The 16,246-nt window shown below is 38.8% G+C and overlaps 2 protein-coding genes and 1 long non-coding RNA gene across 3 annotated transcripts in view; 2 read left to right on the top strand and 1 right to left on the bottom strand.

Annotated features, from left to right (window-relative positions):
- LOC146488080 (eukaryotic translation initiation factor 3 subunit G-like) overlaps positions 1-5,208 on the bottom strand; it is a 10,090-nt gene extending 4,882 nt beyond the window's left edge. Inside the window, exons 1-5 of the mRNA XM_085121219.1 lie at positions 5,071-5,208; positions 4,654-4,697; positions 2,353-2,441; positions 1,804-1,863; positions 812-916 (exon numbers count right to left, since the gene is read on the bottom strand). Coding sequence (XP_084977345.1) covers positions 812-916; positions 1,804-1,863; positions 2,353-2,441; positions 4,654-4,697; positions 5,071-5,096 — 324 coding nt within the window. The 5' untranslated portion in view covers positions 5,097-5,208. The remainder of the gene's footprint in view (positions 1-811; positions 917-1,803; positions 1,864-2,352; positions 2,442-4,653; positions 4,698-5,070) is intronic.
- LOC146488079 (28S rRNA (uridine-N(3))-methyltransferase-like) lies at positions 5,186-12,990 on the top strand. The gene is made up of 8 exons (XM_085121212.1): positions 5,186-5,291; positions 5,666-5,696; positions 6,718-6,822; positions 8,058-8,146; positions 9,164-9,365; positions 10,294-10,497; positions 11,521-11,722; positions 12,557-12,990. Exons 1-8 carry the CDS (start codon positions 5,280-5,282, stop codon positions 12,783-12,785), a joined length of 1,074 nt encoding a protein of 357 aa, XP_084977338.1. The 5' UTR covers positions 5,186-5,279; the 3' UTR covers positions 12,786-12,990.
- Positions 12,991-13,337: 347 nt separating this feature from the next.
- The window catches only part of LOC146488072 (uncharacterized), an 84,909-nt gene continuing 82,000 nt past the window's right edge, over positions 13,338-16,246 (top strand). Inside the window, exon 1 of the long non-coding RNA XR_014866876.1 lies at positions 13,338-13,992. This is a non-coding gene — a long non-coding RNA (uncharacterized LOC146488072). The remainder of the gene's footprint in view (positions 13,993-16,246) is intronic.

Raw genomic sequence — 16,246 nt, 5'->3', positions numbered from 1 at the left:
ATCTTGAACTTAAGACTGATGTGATTAATCGACTGCCATCAGCAAACATAGTCTGCCACCTAATACCAATAGTTACTGTAAATAATAACTGTTGTTCCTTAGTATGGAACTGTGTTGCCTCAACTGAATATTGACAAGCCAATGTGTGTACCAAAGTAGAAATTGCTATCAAAGGTTTGTCACAACATAAATGTTTTGTTTTTGTAAAAATCATCCTTATTGCCCTTTCAATTACACTGTACTTTTCACCCTTTCTTTTTAGTCTTATTATGCTATTAAATTGAAATGTGCAGTTGCTGGAAAAATCCATACCCACCCCATGGAAGGCCATTGGAAATTCCTAGGGGGAGGGGGGTCTTAAAAGTCAAAATTTTAGAAGCAAAGTATGAAGCTAAACTGGAATTTCCTGGGGGGACGGGCGGTGCAAAACAGAAAACCTTCTGTGGGGGGAGTATGGATATTTTCTGAAACTGCACAATAAATAAATAAACACAATGGATGTGATGTAATACACATACCTAATGCAACAAGAGTGAGAAGATGCATACAAGAAGATAATGACCTACCATATACTGTAGTGTAGCTTCTAAATGACTAAAAGAGTGCCCAGGCACAGAGCATGTCACTAATTCATGTACTTTGCATGGAAAACCTTTTTCCTGTGAAAAACTGTGCTACAATGTAACTATACTTCTATTCTATCCAACGGAAAAGAAAAATGTAAACTTGATATCTAAATACTGGATGGTGTTAAAATAATTATTTGTAATAACAAAAAATCCAGTGACGAGAGTTTGACACCATTATTTACCTCCTTGTTTGATGTGAGGATAAGGAACACATCATCCGTCACAGTCGTCGTTGATGGATTTGGCCCAGGACCATCATTCTTGGCATCACCAAACTTCTTCCATAACTATTTAAGATTAATATTAATTTAAAAATTATGAGCGATCTCAGAAGCACTAGTCTTTACCAGCTAAGAAACAGTGAATTCCATTGATGTTTCCAAAGTAAACACATATGAAACTTGATCAATTACTGTATGCTTGACTTTGAACTAAAGTTCAGCAGTATGCCAGTCATTCACTGAGCTTCTTAAAAATTGATGCGGTGCCTGGAAAAAGGCCCCAAGTGACTTCCGATAAATTGCTAGATTCTCCTTCCAAATTGATTTGTATTCCATTGTGAAACAAAAGGAGAATTTGGCCTTACATCAAAAGTCACTTACAGTGTAGGCCCTTATTCCACACACCCCTTCAATTTATGTTCCACATGTACACAGTATGCTAAGCGTCAGATAGGACCTCTGCCAGAGGTGGGAGAATTGATCTATTTTTAACATCCCTACATCATCCCTACATGTGGATGAAGTATAATACTCATTAATAAATAAAATCATCCAAAATAAGGGGACTTGAGATCATTTGACTCAGTATTCATGTTTTGATCAAACTGACAGTTGAAAATAAGTGCCCAGGTGGGAGGAACTTCATAAAATTTTTACAGTATTCAACATGACTTTCGCTTGCTTTTTTATCATATAATTTCAATAGACTTTCACCCCACTGCATTGAATTCATGAGAACTAACACCAGTTAAAACAAGGTTTTACTATATGGTAAAATGGTTTTGAGCAGTACTGTACACATTAAATAACACATTGTAGGCAGCAAACACATTTCAAGAGAGCTAAAAATGCAACATTCATTATAATCTCTTGTAAGTGTACATGTATAGTGGAGTCACATACCCAAGAATTTACCAAAAAACACTGTATAAAAGCAAAAAGTTTCAGTTTACCTTTCTTTTAGCTATTGTCTTTGATACTCTTTTTGTTTCAATTTTAAAGGTCCTTACAATCTGTAAAATAAGAAACAAAAACGTTAACCATTCATTACCATTGTTACATGCACATGCACTAGTATTGTTAATAAAAATAGGGTACATTTGCATTATTATAAAGAGCAAAGAAAACTATAGAATTGTTACTTGAAAGGTTCTTATCCAGTCTATTAAAATAAATACACTACAGTCAAACGTCTGTAAAGGACCACCCAAAATGCCAAGCCTACAATGTAAGTGGTTGCTTATGAGACTTTCGACCACAGGGGGTGTAATTCTTCAGTCATTCACCTTTGCTAATTTCAGGGAACAAGTTCATACAATGTACAGTGTATGATATAGCCCGGAAATAACCCACACTTCGAGACACCCGTGTTTTAGAAGTAGGAAAAGAAACATTTTAAACAATGCGTTGTTCCAGAAAATATCAATACCCCCACCACGAAGGGAATTCCACATAGGACCCGGCTGTGAAATGCACACATGCATGTTAAAAAGATAAGTTACCTTTAAAAGTTTTCCTTCTTCATTCCTTTTAAACTCAGTTACAATTTTTGTGTCTCCATTGATCACCTCTGAAATAGGGGGTACATGGTCTGAAAGGAAACATTTATTTCAAAGTTGAGATTTATTTTGAGATTTGGTGGTTTGCATCTGACGTCATGGTGGCCATGTTGGTGGAGAGGAACAATACTATTTTTTCCCTCTGGGAGTTAACTGCCATCTTTATGCAAACAACGTGAACAAATTTTCTTTTGTTTTGTCCAACAGCATGACGGCAATGCAAACTACCTATGTCAGGCCATCTGATATTACGCAACGGTGCGATTTCGCACAATTGACCTCAAATCGCATCCGATTGCACAATTCATAAAAAATCGCACCATTCACAAAAAATCGTACGAAAATTTCATTTTCAATCTTTTTGCATTTTCGTGCAGAATATGACCTTCTTACTCATGTTACCAAATTTCAATCCTTTACGGCGACTGGAAGTATTTTTTTTTTTAGCTTTTTATTTGAGATTTCACGGCCGCCATTACTTGGCCTTGTTCCGGAAGTTAAGGCTCAAATTACAGGAAGTGACATCATTGGCTCAACACGAAAAATTCCACATGGCTAATTTTCATATGGATTCTACTTCATAAACTGTATTCTGCTGTTATTTAGTTCGCAACAGCAGAATACAGTTTATGAAAAAAACTTCAACGTGGCCGTTCGCTTTTGTTTTAGCAGACTTTGAAAGCTGCCGCAAATGTTTACATCTTCAGCGTAGTGTTACAAATTTGCAGAATTGTTATCAAGATCATCTCAAAAGGCAATGTCATGTTTTCTTCATTTTCTATCAACTGATTTCGGATTGTAACAGTGTCTTCCTCTGACAGATGACTGGATTACTTGTTCACCAGTATTCGACACTAACTTTCCTGCTAAATTGCCCTTTGGGCAACCAGGTCTCTATTTTTTGTTGCCTAGCGTATTTTTTGGTTGCCCAAAAAATCGCCAGCTCGCTTCGCTCGCCGTTTCTCCCAGGAAAATACAAAGCGTAAATTTGGCCGCTCGGAGCCTGGGTACGGTAAATTTACCAACATTCTTTGCGGGTTAAAAAAACATGGCGGCCACGATTTTGTGCACAGTGTTTCGTGCTCGTTTCGTTGTATCTTGTTCAAACTAATATGTATCTTTTTTCAATCTACGGCTAACGGGTATGAAAATATCCCAAGGTAGGTACCCATATTAACACAATAAATAAATTGACAGCAAAGAGTTTTCAATTCGCTTTATTTCCTGCTGGACACACTGTGGACAGGAGCAAAACATCTGCTTGCCCGATCGGGCAACTTTTACTGTAGTTTTACTTGCCCATTGAATCATTTTACTTGCCCCGGGCAATCGGGCAAGCGTTAGTGTCGAACACTGTTCACTAAACCCAGTTTTAACAGTGAAGGAAGCGAAACTAAAAGATTGCAGCTTTTTCGGTCGCTGTTTCACAACCTGAGAATGGAAACACGCGCGATCACTTTTAGCCCCGCTAAACCAGTATGCTGCATGCACAAAATTATGCTTGATTGTACCTTAATCTTTCGAATCAAAACTTCAAAAACAGCATTTTCTTGATTAAAAATGCTCAAAACTTTTGGTTGTAATCGGCAAGGAACAAAGAAAACTCTTAAAGAGCGAACTCTTTCCATCTCGATCATACACGTGCACACACGTGTGCACATTGCTCCAACAAAAACGCAAACACAGTTGGCGGTGTCGCAGAGTTGGTTCCTGTAGACAGGAACTGAACTGTGGCCTCGGATTAGACGTGTGAAAAACTTAACACGCGAAAAATTCTTTGTTTCCGGCCTGCCTTGAAAGTTGATGCACTCGACTCGCGCCTGGTTTCCTCGAACCTTTCGAGTTTCGAGGATCTAGACACGAAGTTCGAGTTTCAAGGGATTGTCAACTTACATTTGCACGGTACTGTATGTGTCATAATTAAATTTTTATATCCCAATTCACTCATAATTGCTTATTTTTTGTCCCTTTATGAAAAAATCATCACTAGAGCAGCATAAAAGTGGTTACTTTCTCAGAATCCTGGGAAAACAAGCTTAAAATAGTTGAGGGGAAAATCGCATAATTTGCATAATTTACCGCATAATAGTCCTTTCTTATCGCACAATCTACCCTGAAAATATCGCACAATTTCAGATTTTTTATCGCACCCTATCAGATGGCCTGCTATGTGGGCATGAGGGCACTGGACAGTTCAAAGAGAGTTACATGAAACACTCGCACGAAAGAGGAATTACAATGTACCTTCTTCTCCTTCTTCAACTAAGTCCGCCCAGCTTGGCTTCTCACTAGCAACAAAAACGTTTTCAAGGCTTTAGTAAGCTTTAAGATCTAAGCTTAAGACTTATAGTACAGTGTAAGTTCAAGTTTTTGATACAAAATGAGTTTATCAAGATTAAATGTGAAGGTCAGTGTTCCAAAAGAACACACAAACAAACTGCATATTATTGGGCCCTGTAACTAAAAAATAACTTCTGACAATAATCTCATAATTACAGCTTAATAAATTTGTCATATGTGTGCTCAATCCAGCTAGTATAAAAAAACTTGCCGCCATCTTTGAGCCGATGACCTATGCATTCAATACCCTGAAAATTCCAATTGAAATGTAGGACAAATGTGGAACTTCATACATGGAAACAAGGTTAAAAGAGTCCTTACTCGGTGTCTTTATCAAGAACTGGCATCCGTAGGCTGTAGTTTCGTCAAAAACCTTCCAATTTCAGACGACAAAAAACTTCTAAATCACACGTGAATCTCGACAAAAATTAGTGACAGAGCCCGCGATATCATGAAATGAGGCAAAATTCAAGTGTACATGAGCGTATCCCACAATACCTTGAGATCCCTTGAGATAGGAAATTTTCAAGATGGCGGACGAGGTGAGTTCCTTTTAAAAACTGAATTCGTTTGTGTCGTTCTGTTTAACTAGGGCTCTGATCAATTTAGTACCCTAATACACGGTGATTTAATTTGCATTGTCATTTTTCATCAATCTGTGTAATGCTAAAGGGATAGCTTAGCTGAGGGTAGATAATTTCTCACTATGACCAATTCAACACACCTGGGCTGAGTTGCTCGAAGCATGGTTAGCGCTAACCATTGGTTAAGAGGTATTAAAACCTATAGGTTGTCATGGTATTTAACCCGGGTTAGCGCTAACCATGCTTCGAGCAACTGGGCTCTGGGATTTATTTACACTAGACCCTACAAATTGTTGACCCTACACTAGACCCTACATTATTGTCATTTTCAGGTGGAAGAAAAACGCAAAAAGAAAAAGAAAGGTAAGCCTATGGTCCCTATAAAGGGAAAATTCATGTAAGGTACGATTCTATACATATATAATGTTTAATCTCCTTACATCGATTGACAAACATAAATAAACCGTAAATAATTTACGCATGCGCCGCCGTGTGATTATTCTATAGAGTCTGAGTGGGAAAATGTATGCTTAATTTATGCATGAGAAACCATTTCCATCCGACCAATGTAAGTTAAATAAAGTACAAAAGTAACTCCAAAGAACATCCTGCAGTACTCTCTATTTGAGTCAACAACCAGGAAATAGATTTATAGAAACGTAATATTTCAGTTTAATTCACAACCATTATCAAGCGATGGATAATTTTACAAACAAGCGTAGCTATATATATTACAAGAAATACGAATATCACATGCATAAATGTAAAGAAATAATCAAAGCAAAGAATCCTAACAAAGTTCTATGCAAACAATGCCAATTCCTTAGTGGCTTTGATCCCGGTGTTTAGGCAGGATTTTACAGTTTTAAGGACGGTGCCTACTATTGTTACTGCGCATACGTTCTGCGCATCTCAAGATACTCGGGTTTCCTATGGGTGGTGCCTACTAATACAGGGATAATTTTGCGCGGTTTAAAACTATACGGAGAAAGCAGAACTTAGCAAGTGCTTTTGGTATCTCAAAGGAAAATTAGGGGTAACCATGCATTTTTCAGAGATAATTAAGCTTCAATTTAGAAAAAAATCCCATACATTGCTTTATATTTTGGCACTTTTTAGAAATATCATTAATTAATTATCTCTGAAAAATGCGTGGTTACCCCCAATTTTCTTTTAGGATTCCAATAGACCTTGCCAAGATCTGCTTCTCCCGCATAGTCATAAACCGCGCAAAAATACTTCTTTATTAGTAGGCACCATCCTTAATATAAAGGGATTTCCACCCTTTTGTGTTGTTTGCATTTTCCGGATTTTTTTAGTGTTTTTATTGAAGACTATATGTCTCATCTCATGAGTTTACCACTATCAATGTCAATGTTCACAGTGAAACATAAACTCAAGAAAAGAAAGAGAGGTTCATCACCAATACAAGAAGACTCTGTATCATCATCAAAATTGAGAAAAACCGTAGAGGACAACAGCTCGGGAGGTCTGTATTCTAGAAAATATTATTATTCAAAATTATTTGCACAAATCATTTTTTTGCACAGATGTTCCCCTACAGGTGGATCATAGTTCATTGTTCAATGTCACCTTGACAACAGTTCTTTGCAATACTACTGTACACAATGGCAACCACACTAGACACTTCATGGGGCTCATTATATTATATGTACATTGGTCCTTTTTTGGCCGACGTTTGGCTGATGGTCAGCAAACAGTCTTCAGGCTGATGACGATAGGCTGTCTGTAAGCCATCTTTTATGCACAGACATAATAACAACAGTTACTTTTGTCATAAGTAGGTAAATTATGATCATCCGGGTGAGTGTAGTCCTGAGAAGGACTGTTTGTGGTGACTTTGACTGACGTTTCGACAACCTGAGCGGAAGTCATCTCAGAGTCAAGTGAAATTTTGAAGATGACTTCCGCTCAGGTTGTTGAAACGTCAGTCAAAGTCACCACAAACAGTCCTTCTCAGGACTACACTCACCCGAATGATCATAATTTACGTACTTATGACATGACTCCTGGGTTCAAATCATTTACAACAACTATTGTAGTGTTCATGTAGTAGACAGGGTCCCATTAAGTTTCAGAGTAGATCAGATGGCTACATACAGGATCTAGAAGAACAGCCTATAGGCAGCTTAGTGAATAAACTTTCAATTAAGTGTTTCTTATTAAACACATAAGCCTGTTCACCAAAAAGAAGGCAGCTGAAAATCTGAAGTAGCCATTTTTTAAGCCAGCTCCCAGCACTTAATGAGAACCCTGCTAGATGACATGAATGATCTGCTCAGCAAGTGTCACACAAAAAATTCTACTTCACAAAACAATATTTCTGATAAACGAGTGCCCCTCTATCCTTATTCAGTACTTAAAATACATCTAAGACAGCCACAGTAGCTTACAAAACTAAAAATTGAAGACTTACACATGTATGCTGTAATATGAGGAACTTAAAAAATATGCACATGAATTGAATGTCTGAGTTAAGAATGTAACACACACTATAACCTAAGAATTACTAAGCTAAAAAAAGATTTTTTTAAGGACAGACTCAAAAGAGCCAATGGTCTCCTTCTTGCGCACATCCAAAGAAATAGAAATCTACTAGCTCTGAGCAACATGTACTGGCAGCACCTCTCACTTTTAAGTAAGACCACCATAATCTTGCTACATGTATCTTGTCATAAGGATTGCATTATCGTTTTCCTTTAGGTCGTCAATTTACTGTCAGTCTTGCCCTCCCTGGCTCCATCCTAGACAATGCACAGTCTCCAGAGCTAAGAACATATTTGGCTGGCCAGGTAACAAGGAGAGAAGCTGAGGAAGGGAGAGGGAACACACATTTTTTTGTTTCTTGAGTCTGAGATACAAAAGTTTGTGTATGGATTTGTATTATAGTACCCACATTCAGAACTGTAGTTATTACATTTACATGTACCAAGAAACAGCACACCCTCTGTGTGAGAGTTATGTGCTTCACAGCAAGAGATCTTAAAACAGTCCTAGTGATCTACATGTAGCTCACAGATGCACCTCTTGAAAGACTCAAAAGTTGCCCCTTGGGGAAGGGGGAGGGGGATTGTTCTAATGTTGGACAGTTCTAGGGATAAATGGATATACAGCCTGTTCTCCAAGGGTTGGTACACCTGTAAAAGGATTTGGGTTGTAGATGTCATGAATGTAGTTTGCAATGTAGTGATCATGAGGTCCCGATCCCATTAACATGCAAACAAGGCCATTAATTTTACCATCTTGTAAAACATTAAAAGCTTGCTGTCAGCCCTGCACTGATGTAAAGAGCACCATTCAAGGTCGTCAGCAATCATGGCGGACCCAGTGGCATCACTGTAGTTGTTGCAAACATATCATGCGACCCTTTGATGAACCATCTTGATCTTTTCTTTGTTATGCTGTTATTTGCTAATTTGCTACTGAAATAGAGGTGCTGATTCATGAATTCAGCCATCTTTCAATGCTCATCAAATACAAGAGTACAGTATACACTCAATTGAAGAAACATCCCATGCAAAGTGTGAATTGTATTAATTTTATGATGCAGTGACTGATGGAAATTTACATGTGCGAGGTGTTCTATAAATTGGCTTGCACCTATTTTGTGTTTTTGCTTTGTCAATCTGTGAGAAACATCTAAATGTTAAGACCTAAAATGTGCACGTCCTTTTATTAATGCAAATAAGCTTACCGGTCAATCACATCCCAGAAAGCTAAATTGGGTCTTGTTCGTGATTTATACCTTTTACTGATGGTGTTTCTTCAACCAAATGCATTCGTATTCAACCGATTGTATTGCTTTGCAGATTGCACGTGCTCTTGCCGTTTTCAGTATAGATGAAGTTGTGGTATTTGATGAGTCTGGAAGGGCTCAGAGTGAAACTAAAACTGGACTAAGCCGGCACTCGGATCCTAATATCTTGCTGGCAAGACTACTTCAGTATCTAGAGTGTCCTCAGTACCTGAGAAAGAATTTCTTCCCCAAGCACAGTGATCTACAGTATGCAGGTACAGTGTGGTTATCAGTAATGACCATGTCATTATAAATCACTACTGACAGTAACTTATCCCTAACTTCTGGAACTCTAAGTCTGAGGCTTGGTAATCCAATCTAGTGTGTGAATCGGCCAGGTGATTTATTGGTGCTGGCCTTTCTTTAGTTTCTTTACCTCTTTGGTTTCTTTAGAATAAATTAAAGCAACTAGGAACAGTGGCTAGGAGCATAGTTACTCCCTCTGGATGGAATAATTATGCTAGTCCACTGCAGTGCTTGTGTTTAGTTTCTTTAACAGTCAATGGTGGCACCCCAGCATTTGGTTTATACACCAGAGTATGGTTAATCAATATCATACTGATAAATGCTAAACTAGCTTTACAGTTAATTAAGGTTTCCATCATTTAAAATAGGTCAAGATAGACTCCAATTCAGAATTGAAAGGCAAAAATCATTTAGAAAAATCTCTCTTGATTGACTTCATACAAACCTCAGGTTACTTCAATCATGTCTTGAACAACTAGGCACTGGGTGAAGCGAGATAGTGTAAAGTTTCTTGTCCACTGGTAATTATATTTATTTAATAGTGGACAGGCTGTTTAAGAACCAAACAGATTGGAAAATTATGTTTAATGCAACATGATTTATGTGGTTCCAGAAAATAACCACACTTCCCCCGTGCCAGGAAGGAAATTTTTCTTAGAACCCCTACCTTCTGAAAACTCACTTTTTTACCTCAAGTTCATACATGTCTTTAACATTTTTGGCCTTTTGAGACCCCTCCCACCCCCCTGGAGTTTCCAATCCCTTATTGGGGGAAGAGAGGTGGATAGTTTCTGGAACCACACATTGTTCACTTTAGTTAAAAGGGCTGTGGGTAAAATATTTGTGGATGCTAATGATAATTACAAAAACTTAAGAAGTAATTTCTGTGTTTTTCAGGAGTATTAAATCCTTTGGATACCCCACATCACATGAAAGTAGATGACAATGTGCCTTACAGGGAGGGGGTAGTCCTTGACAGACCTTTCAAGAAGGGACATGGGTCTTTTGTTAACGTCGGCATGAGGAAAGAAGTAAGAATAGACAAAAGCCTTAAACCAGGAGTGAGAGTCACTGTGAAGATGGGCGATATTTCCAATCCAGGTATGTGCGTCATGGGTAAAGCCACACACAGCTGCAGAACCCCCCCCACCCCGGATGAGATGCTGGTCTATCACAGTGATTCTCTTACCTAGGTAGTGAGTGGCAATGTGGAGAAAAAGTTCAGACATGTCTACTGAAACAATCATTTAGAGGTCAAGGAAGAAGAAAGTGAAAAAATGGCATTGGCACACTTGGGAGCAAGATAGGGTAAAACAAGTCTATACCTGCCAGCTCTCGCGCCTTAGGTCTAAGCCTCTTGTCTGCGCATTGAAAACTTCGATCTCACGCCAGCACATGGTTATGGACCAATTTCTCATGCCTGGTTAAAAAGTGTGAGATATTACAGCCTAGGTGACACATTTTCAAAAACAAATATGTAAACTCAAACCAATGCAAGAAATGAAAAGTCCATGGAAAATAAGTAAATAACGATACATTCTCCCGTAATCTCTGATTTTTGAAGGTCCTTATGGAACATAATCATTTTCTTGAGAACTTCAGAATTATTTGGAATGTCTTCAGAAAACTTTCGGGAATCTTTGGATATATTGTGTTGTCTTCGAAAATCCTGGCAGTCTCCAAGGATAAAAATCTCACGCCTTTGAGTCAGAAAAAGTTGGCAGGTATACATTCAAGTCATTTCTCAAGATCTGCATGGAAATGTCAGGGAATTGTGTCACCACTAAATTCCTTGCCCGAGAAAAGTCAATGGATCATTTTCAACTCACTGTTCTGTTTGTTAATAAGTCTTTTTCTTGCATACACAAGCATGCCGTGGCATTTTAAAATTGATCTTTAATTAATTAATAATTAATGTTTTGAGGGTTTGCTATAAGAGGATTCATCATGCATTTTCAGTGAAGAGTGCATTGTCAGTGAAATTTAGGGGAAAAGTCTGGGAATTTTTGTTTATCTGGATGGGTGGGGAACAAGTAACACTCTTTATTTGGTTTTGTTTTCTATAAAACTGTGGTTCCACTAATATTTTGTTTATTTTCTTGTTACAAATATTTGCTCTATCAGGTGCCAAGTTCTACTGTGGAACAGTAGTGTCCCCTAGTGCTCCAAGAACAGAGCAGGGCCTGTATTGGGGCTACAGTGTCAGAGTTGCACCATCTTTTGGAGCAGTCTTTACACAGAGTCCCTACAAGGATGGCTATGATGTCACAATAGGAACTTCAGAGAGAGGGACATCAGTCGATGAACTGATAATGCCAAATTTTAGGTACTGTGCAAATAGCCTGTTATCAAAGATCAGATGACATTTAAATGTCCAGTTTACACATTGGCAATTAAATGCCATTCTATGGGTTTAATTAAGCTGGATTTCATGGTTCCTGGTGAAAGCCTTTGAAAGATCATCAAGGATCCTGGAGGATCTGCATAGGGATCCTCTGAGAATCGTAAGAAGGGGCTAAATAAGGGTCCCCATCAATAATCATCAAAGATCTTTTTTAGCAAAGATCCTGGAGGATACTATGCAGATCTTGATCGAACTGAATGTTTTAGAATCTTGAAGGATCTGAAGTAAGATATTTGCTGCCACTATCCCTCACTTGCAGGGAAGTAGCTGAACTGTGAAGGAACCGCAGAGCTGCAAGCTGCCGCCTTACTCTATGTATGATCTCACTGCCAATCACCTTAACTACTGATGGCACTGATGCATTGATTCTATACCATCCTATAAGAATCCTGTTATTTACTGCATCCTACAAGGAAAACAAACTTGTTCCTTTTTTCTCCCCCAGTGAAGGGGAGGGGGGGTTTCTAGAGTCAATACCCATGTTTAGACCTTTAGACCAAAATGGTTAAAATCTATAGTCTATTTCAGACCATACTCTTTGGTGCCGCAATACCTACTTGGCAGTTTTTCATTTGCTCCTGTTTGGGACAAAATGAGAACTTCACCCCATTTATTTTCCTTTTCTTGCGCAAATGCTTATTGCATACATGTATGTCACTTGTCAAAAACTATCATTAAGTGTGAAATAAGGCATTATTTACAGTAACACTTCTCTGTCCATGATCTAAAAGGAAAATCCTTACTTTCTCTCCCCAGACATCTGCTGGTAGTGTTTGGTGGATTGAAAGGACTGGAGGCCAGTTTGGAGTCTGATGAGAAATTAACAGCAAATGATCCATCTCTTGTGTTTGATTATTACGTGAACACTTGTCCTGGCCAAGGAAGTGGAACAATCAGGACTGAAGAAGCAATACTGGTCACAATGTCTGCTCTGAGACCAGTTATAGCAAAGGCAACACTTTTGAAATCTGTGTCTGACACATGATACTTCATCAAGTTACATAGAAATGGAAAGCAAGACACACCCACCACTCAAAATGGACATAGGCCATTGACAACAGCTTCGTCCAAGATGTTTTCAACGAATGTCATTATAAAGTGTACCAAGTTAGACAAAATTCAAATGGTTACACTTGATGGGACGCTCAAAGCTGATTTTTAGCCTTTTTAAAAATGCGCAATAAATACCACTAATTGGTAAAAAAAAAAAGTACAAACCATAAAAATGCCCTTTTTCGTACTAGTCCATGCAATCAATTCATTTAGAAAGCTATGTCACTGTGTAAATTGTGTAAAGAGAGTCACATTGTGTGATAAATTTACAGTTTGAATATTTAATTTCCTTGTATAGTGCGCTACTGTAAAACACTTTGACGATGAAGCACAAAAATTGTTATAACGAGCAACCCTCGTAGGTGTTGTAAACATCACTCACTCTGGTAAAATTTACCATCAATATCATGAACCTTCGGGGGTGCCTCAAGTTTAACGGATGTGGCGCCTCTCGGTTACATCACAGATACCCAAAACCCTACATTGACTTAAGGTGATTCCGCTGAAAAAGAAGGAGTATTTAAAATTGTCTAAGACTTGGTCCAGTTCATGACTATGTTATGAGCATTACAAAAATGCAATAAACAATGGGGGTCACCGTGCTCGTTTTTGTGCAACCTGGATGGCTATTATAGTAAATAGATGACCCACGAGGTTTATTTTAGGAACGCTAGTAATCAGAAAAGGGAACTATCATTTCTAGAAAAATTAATTTCTTGCATTAAAATATCGAAGCAGTTCAACAAAATTTACTTTAATCTTACACAACAAACTATTTTCATTGAACTGGAATTAAGATTATGAAAGAAATTAAAGATTTTGCTGCGTGTGCACGTAAGCAGCACTATCTTAATACGTGCTTTTAAAGCATTCAAATAAAAATATCTCAAAGTAGAGTATTAAACTTTTCTTTAAATCGCGATATATAGTGGTGAACCGTATGACATTTAAATTGATGCATTAAAAAATGGGGTTCACCGTGCCCGTTTAGAAGAAAAGGACCATTTATTTTCCTGCCGAGCTTAACCTCAAGGAAATCCCGTAATGTTGTGCGTGCGCGCGCTCGTGCGAGCGCTAAATGACGCGAAAAATTATGCGCAGCAAGGATGCGCAATGCAATTCAATGGAATCACCTTAAGGTTTATAGAACTGGCAATTCAAATATTTTAATGCTTTTTTTTTAACAAAATGAATCCCTGCATTTTTCGCACAGTGGAAACTTAAAGGTCCAGATCGTCTTGCTAGAGTTCCAACTCAATTGGATTTATATATTTTGAAAATTTGTTCCTGTTCTCGAGGTCAGGATCCGAAGGCTTGAAAACGTGTTGGGGCTTTCCTTAATTCCATTGCCTTCAAAAGCTACTACGAGAAAAATATGCGGAGTGAACGCACGAAAATGGCTTTCAAGGCAATAATCTTTTAGAACAATTGGATTCCCCGACACGTTAATGTTGATTGTAAGTTTTTCTTGCACCTGGGCAAATTTGACTGAAAACGGCCGAATCGTTTTTGGGCTGTAACTATTGAAAGTGTTCCCCCCTCCCCCCTCAAGGCTAGAGAAAATTAACAGCGCTAGAAACAAAAATTCTCACTGCACACGCACGCACCGCCCCCTAACGCCTTTACGGCAATTACACGGCAAACATTCACTCCTTTTCAAATTTTTAGTTTTTTGTTTGCAAGATCTTACTAGAAAGTTTATTTCTGAACACACAAGGTAGCTTTAATGCTACCATCAAGTAGTTTGCCGTGGTAGATTCAGAACTTTGTCAAAACTTCGGGCCTGTAGGTCCGGTGTGAAGGTTTAAAACAAGATGCCTGCTATACTGGCATTACGCGAGATGCTGGGGCTGATTCATTTATTCCAACTGTATGCTTCGCCGATTGATAAAACTATCTTTGCTAATGGAATAGTTTGAGTCACGACGATCGCGTTACGTTGTTTCCCTTGTGTTACGCTACTCAGGGTTTCAAGGGAAATTGCGGGAATTCCATTGCGATAACGTAAGCTTCTCAATGACCTCTTTTCAGTCTCGCGTCGTGGTCTAAGACTGTCAAAGAAAGCACGATTCCTTCGCCAGGAACTCTCCAATTTCCACCGTTTTAGATGTCGAGTGCTTCTTAGAAGTTGTTCTTTCGATTCATCGCTTCAAAATGGTGAAATTTCCGTTTGAAAACGACACACTTGAGTCCAGTACATGTTAACAATATGGCGCCAAATTTAATCTGTTTTATAAATAGATCAAATGATGCGTTGACGTCACACAGGTAGGGGTGAGTGGGTCCCCTCCCTCGCGATGTAAGCGACAAGAATGGATTTTGATTGGCCTGCTTCTGTTGAAGACAATCAGAACAATACACCCCGAGTAGGAGAGGGGTGAGTTTAATGAATCAATTAATATACACATTTGTAGCTACGACGAAGAAAAAAAAAAGAAAGAAATCGACCCGTTTTTAGACACGGTATGCCCCCTCAGGGCATCCCGCGTAAAAACGTTCAGACCTCTGTAGGCCTTACATCAAGTCGACTGTTCACAGCCCCCCTATTTTTCCGTGGGATTCTCGAGACCGGTAGGCTTCGATGGAACCGCCGCCATCTTTGTTTATGTAAGCGAGCGCGATCTGGGGAGAGTGTCTAAACTACCGAGGGGAGCGGGAGTGGGTGTTAGTATAGTGGGGGAGGGGAAGCGAAAAACTATTTTTCCCGCCGCCTCCCAACTCTGCTCCCCTCCCCTCGGTAGTTTAGACACTCTTCCCAGATCACGCTCGCTTATACCGAAGCTTACCGGTCTCGAGAATCCCACGGAAAAATAGGGGGGCTGTGAACAGTCTATACATCAAGTTCTCTTTACTTATCTCGCTTTTGTTTCTGCGTGTGAAGCAGCTAAACAATTGAACTGTCAAATTCCCATCAAGAGTGTTTAGGAGTTTCTTATTCGCAAAAATTCAGAAAATTCACTCAGGCATACTCGGCTGTCACTTACAGAAGAATTCGTGTATCATTTACTCACGAGGCTAAGGCTCAGTGGTAGAGTATCTGAACTATTAATCGGAAGGTCTTGGGTTCAACTCCTGCATTTGGATTTTGTTTTTCCGAGTATGCCTGCATCACTGACTGAAAAATTCATCTTCATGTATGAACACTGATAACGTTACTGAAATCACCTTTTGTGAGAAGTGGGCTTGGGGGAAAAACACTTTGAACCTTCCTTTTCTCTGTAGACTGTGTTGTTCCGCACAAGCAAGCTAACGAGCAGATAGCTTAGTTTTATCAAGAGAGTTGATAAGGTAATTTGGCCACTGTAAAGAGATTCGAGAGCCGACGTTTCAAGCGTTAGCCCTTCGTCAAAGTGAATCGAAATACTCATGTACATTCACTAGATAAGATTAATT

This window comes from Pavona decussata, unplaced genomic scaffold, assembly GCF_977016875.1.
Source record: "Pavona decussata unplaced genomic scaffold, jaPavDecu1.1 SCAFFOLD_11, whole genome shotgun sequence".
Lineage (NCBI taxonomy): Eukaryota > Metazoa > Cnidaria > Anthozoa > Scleractinia > Agariciidae > Pavona > Pavona decussata.
Note: the sequence above shows the minus strand (reverse complement) of the source record. Positions and strands in the feature narration are given on the sequence as shown.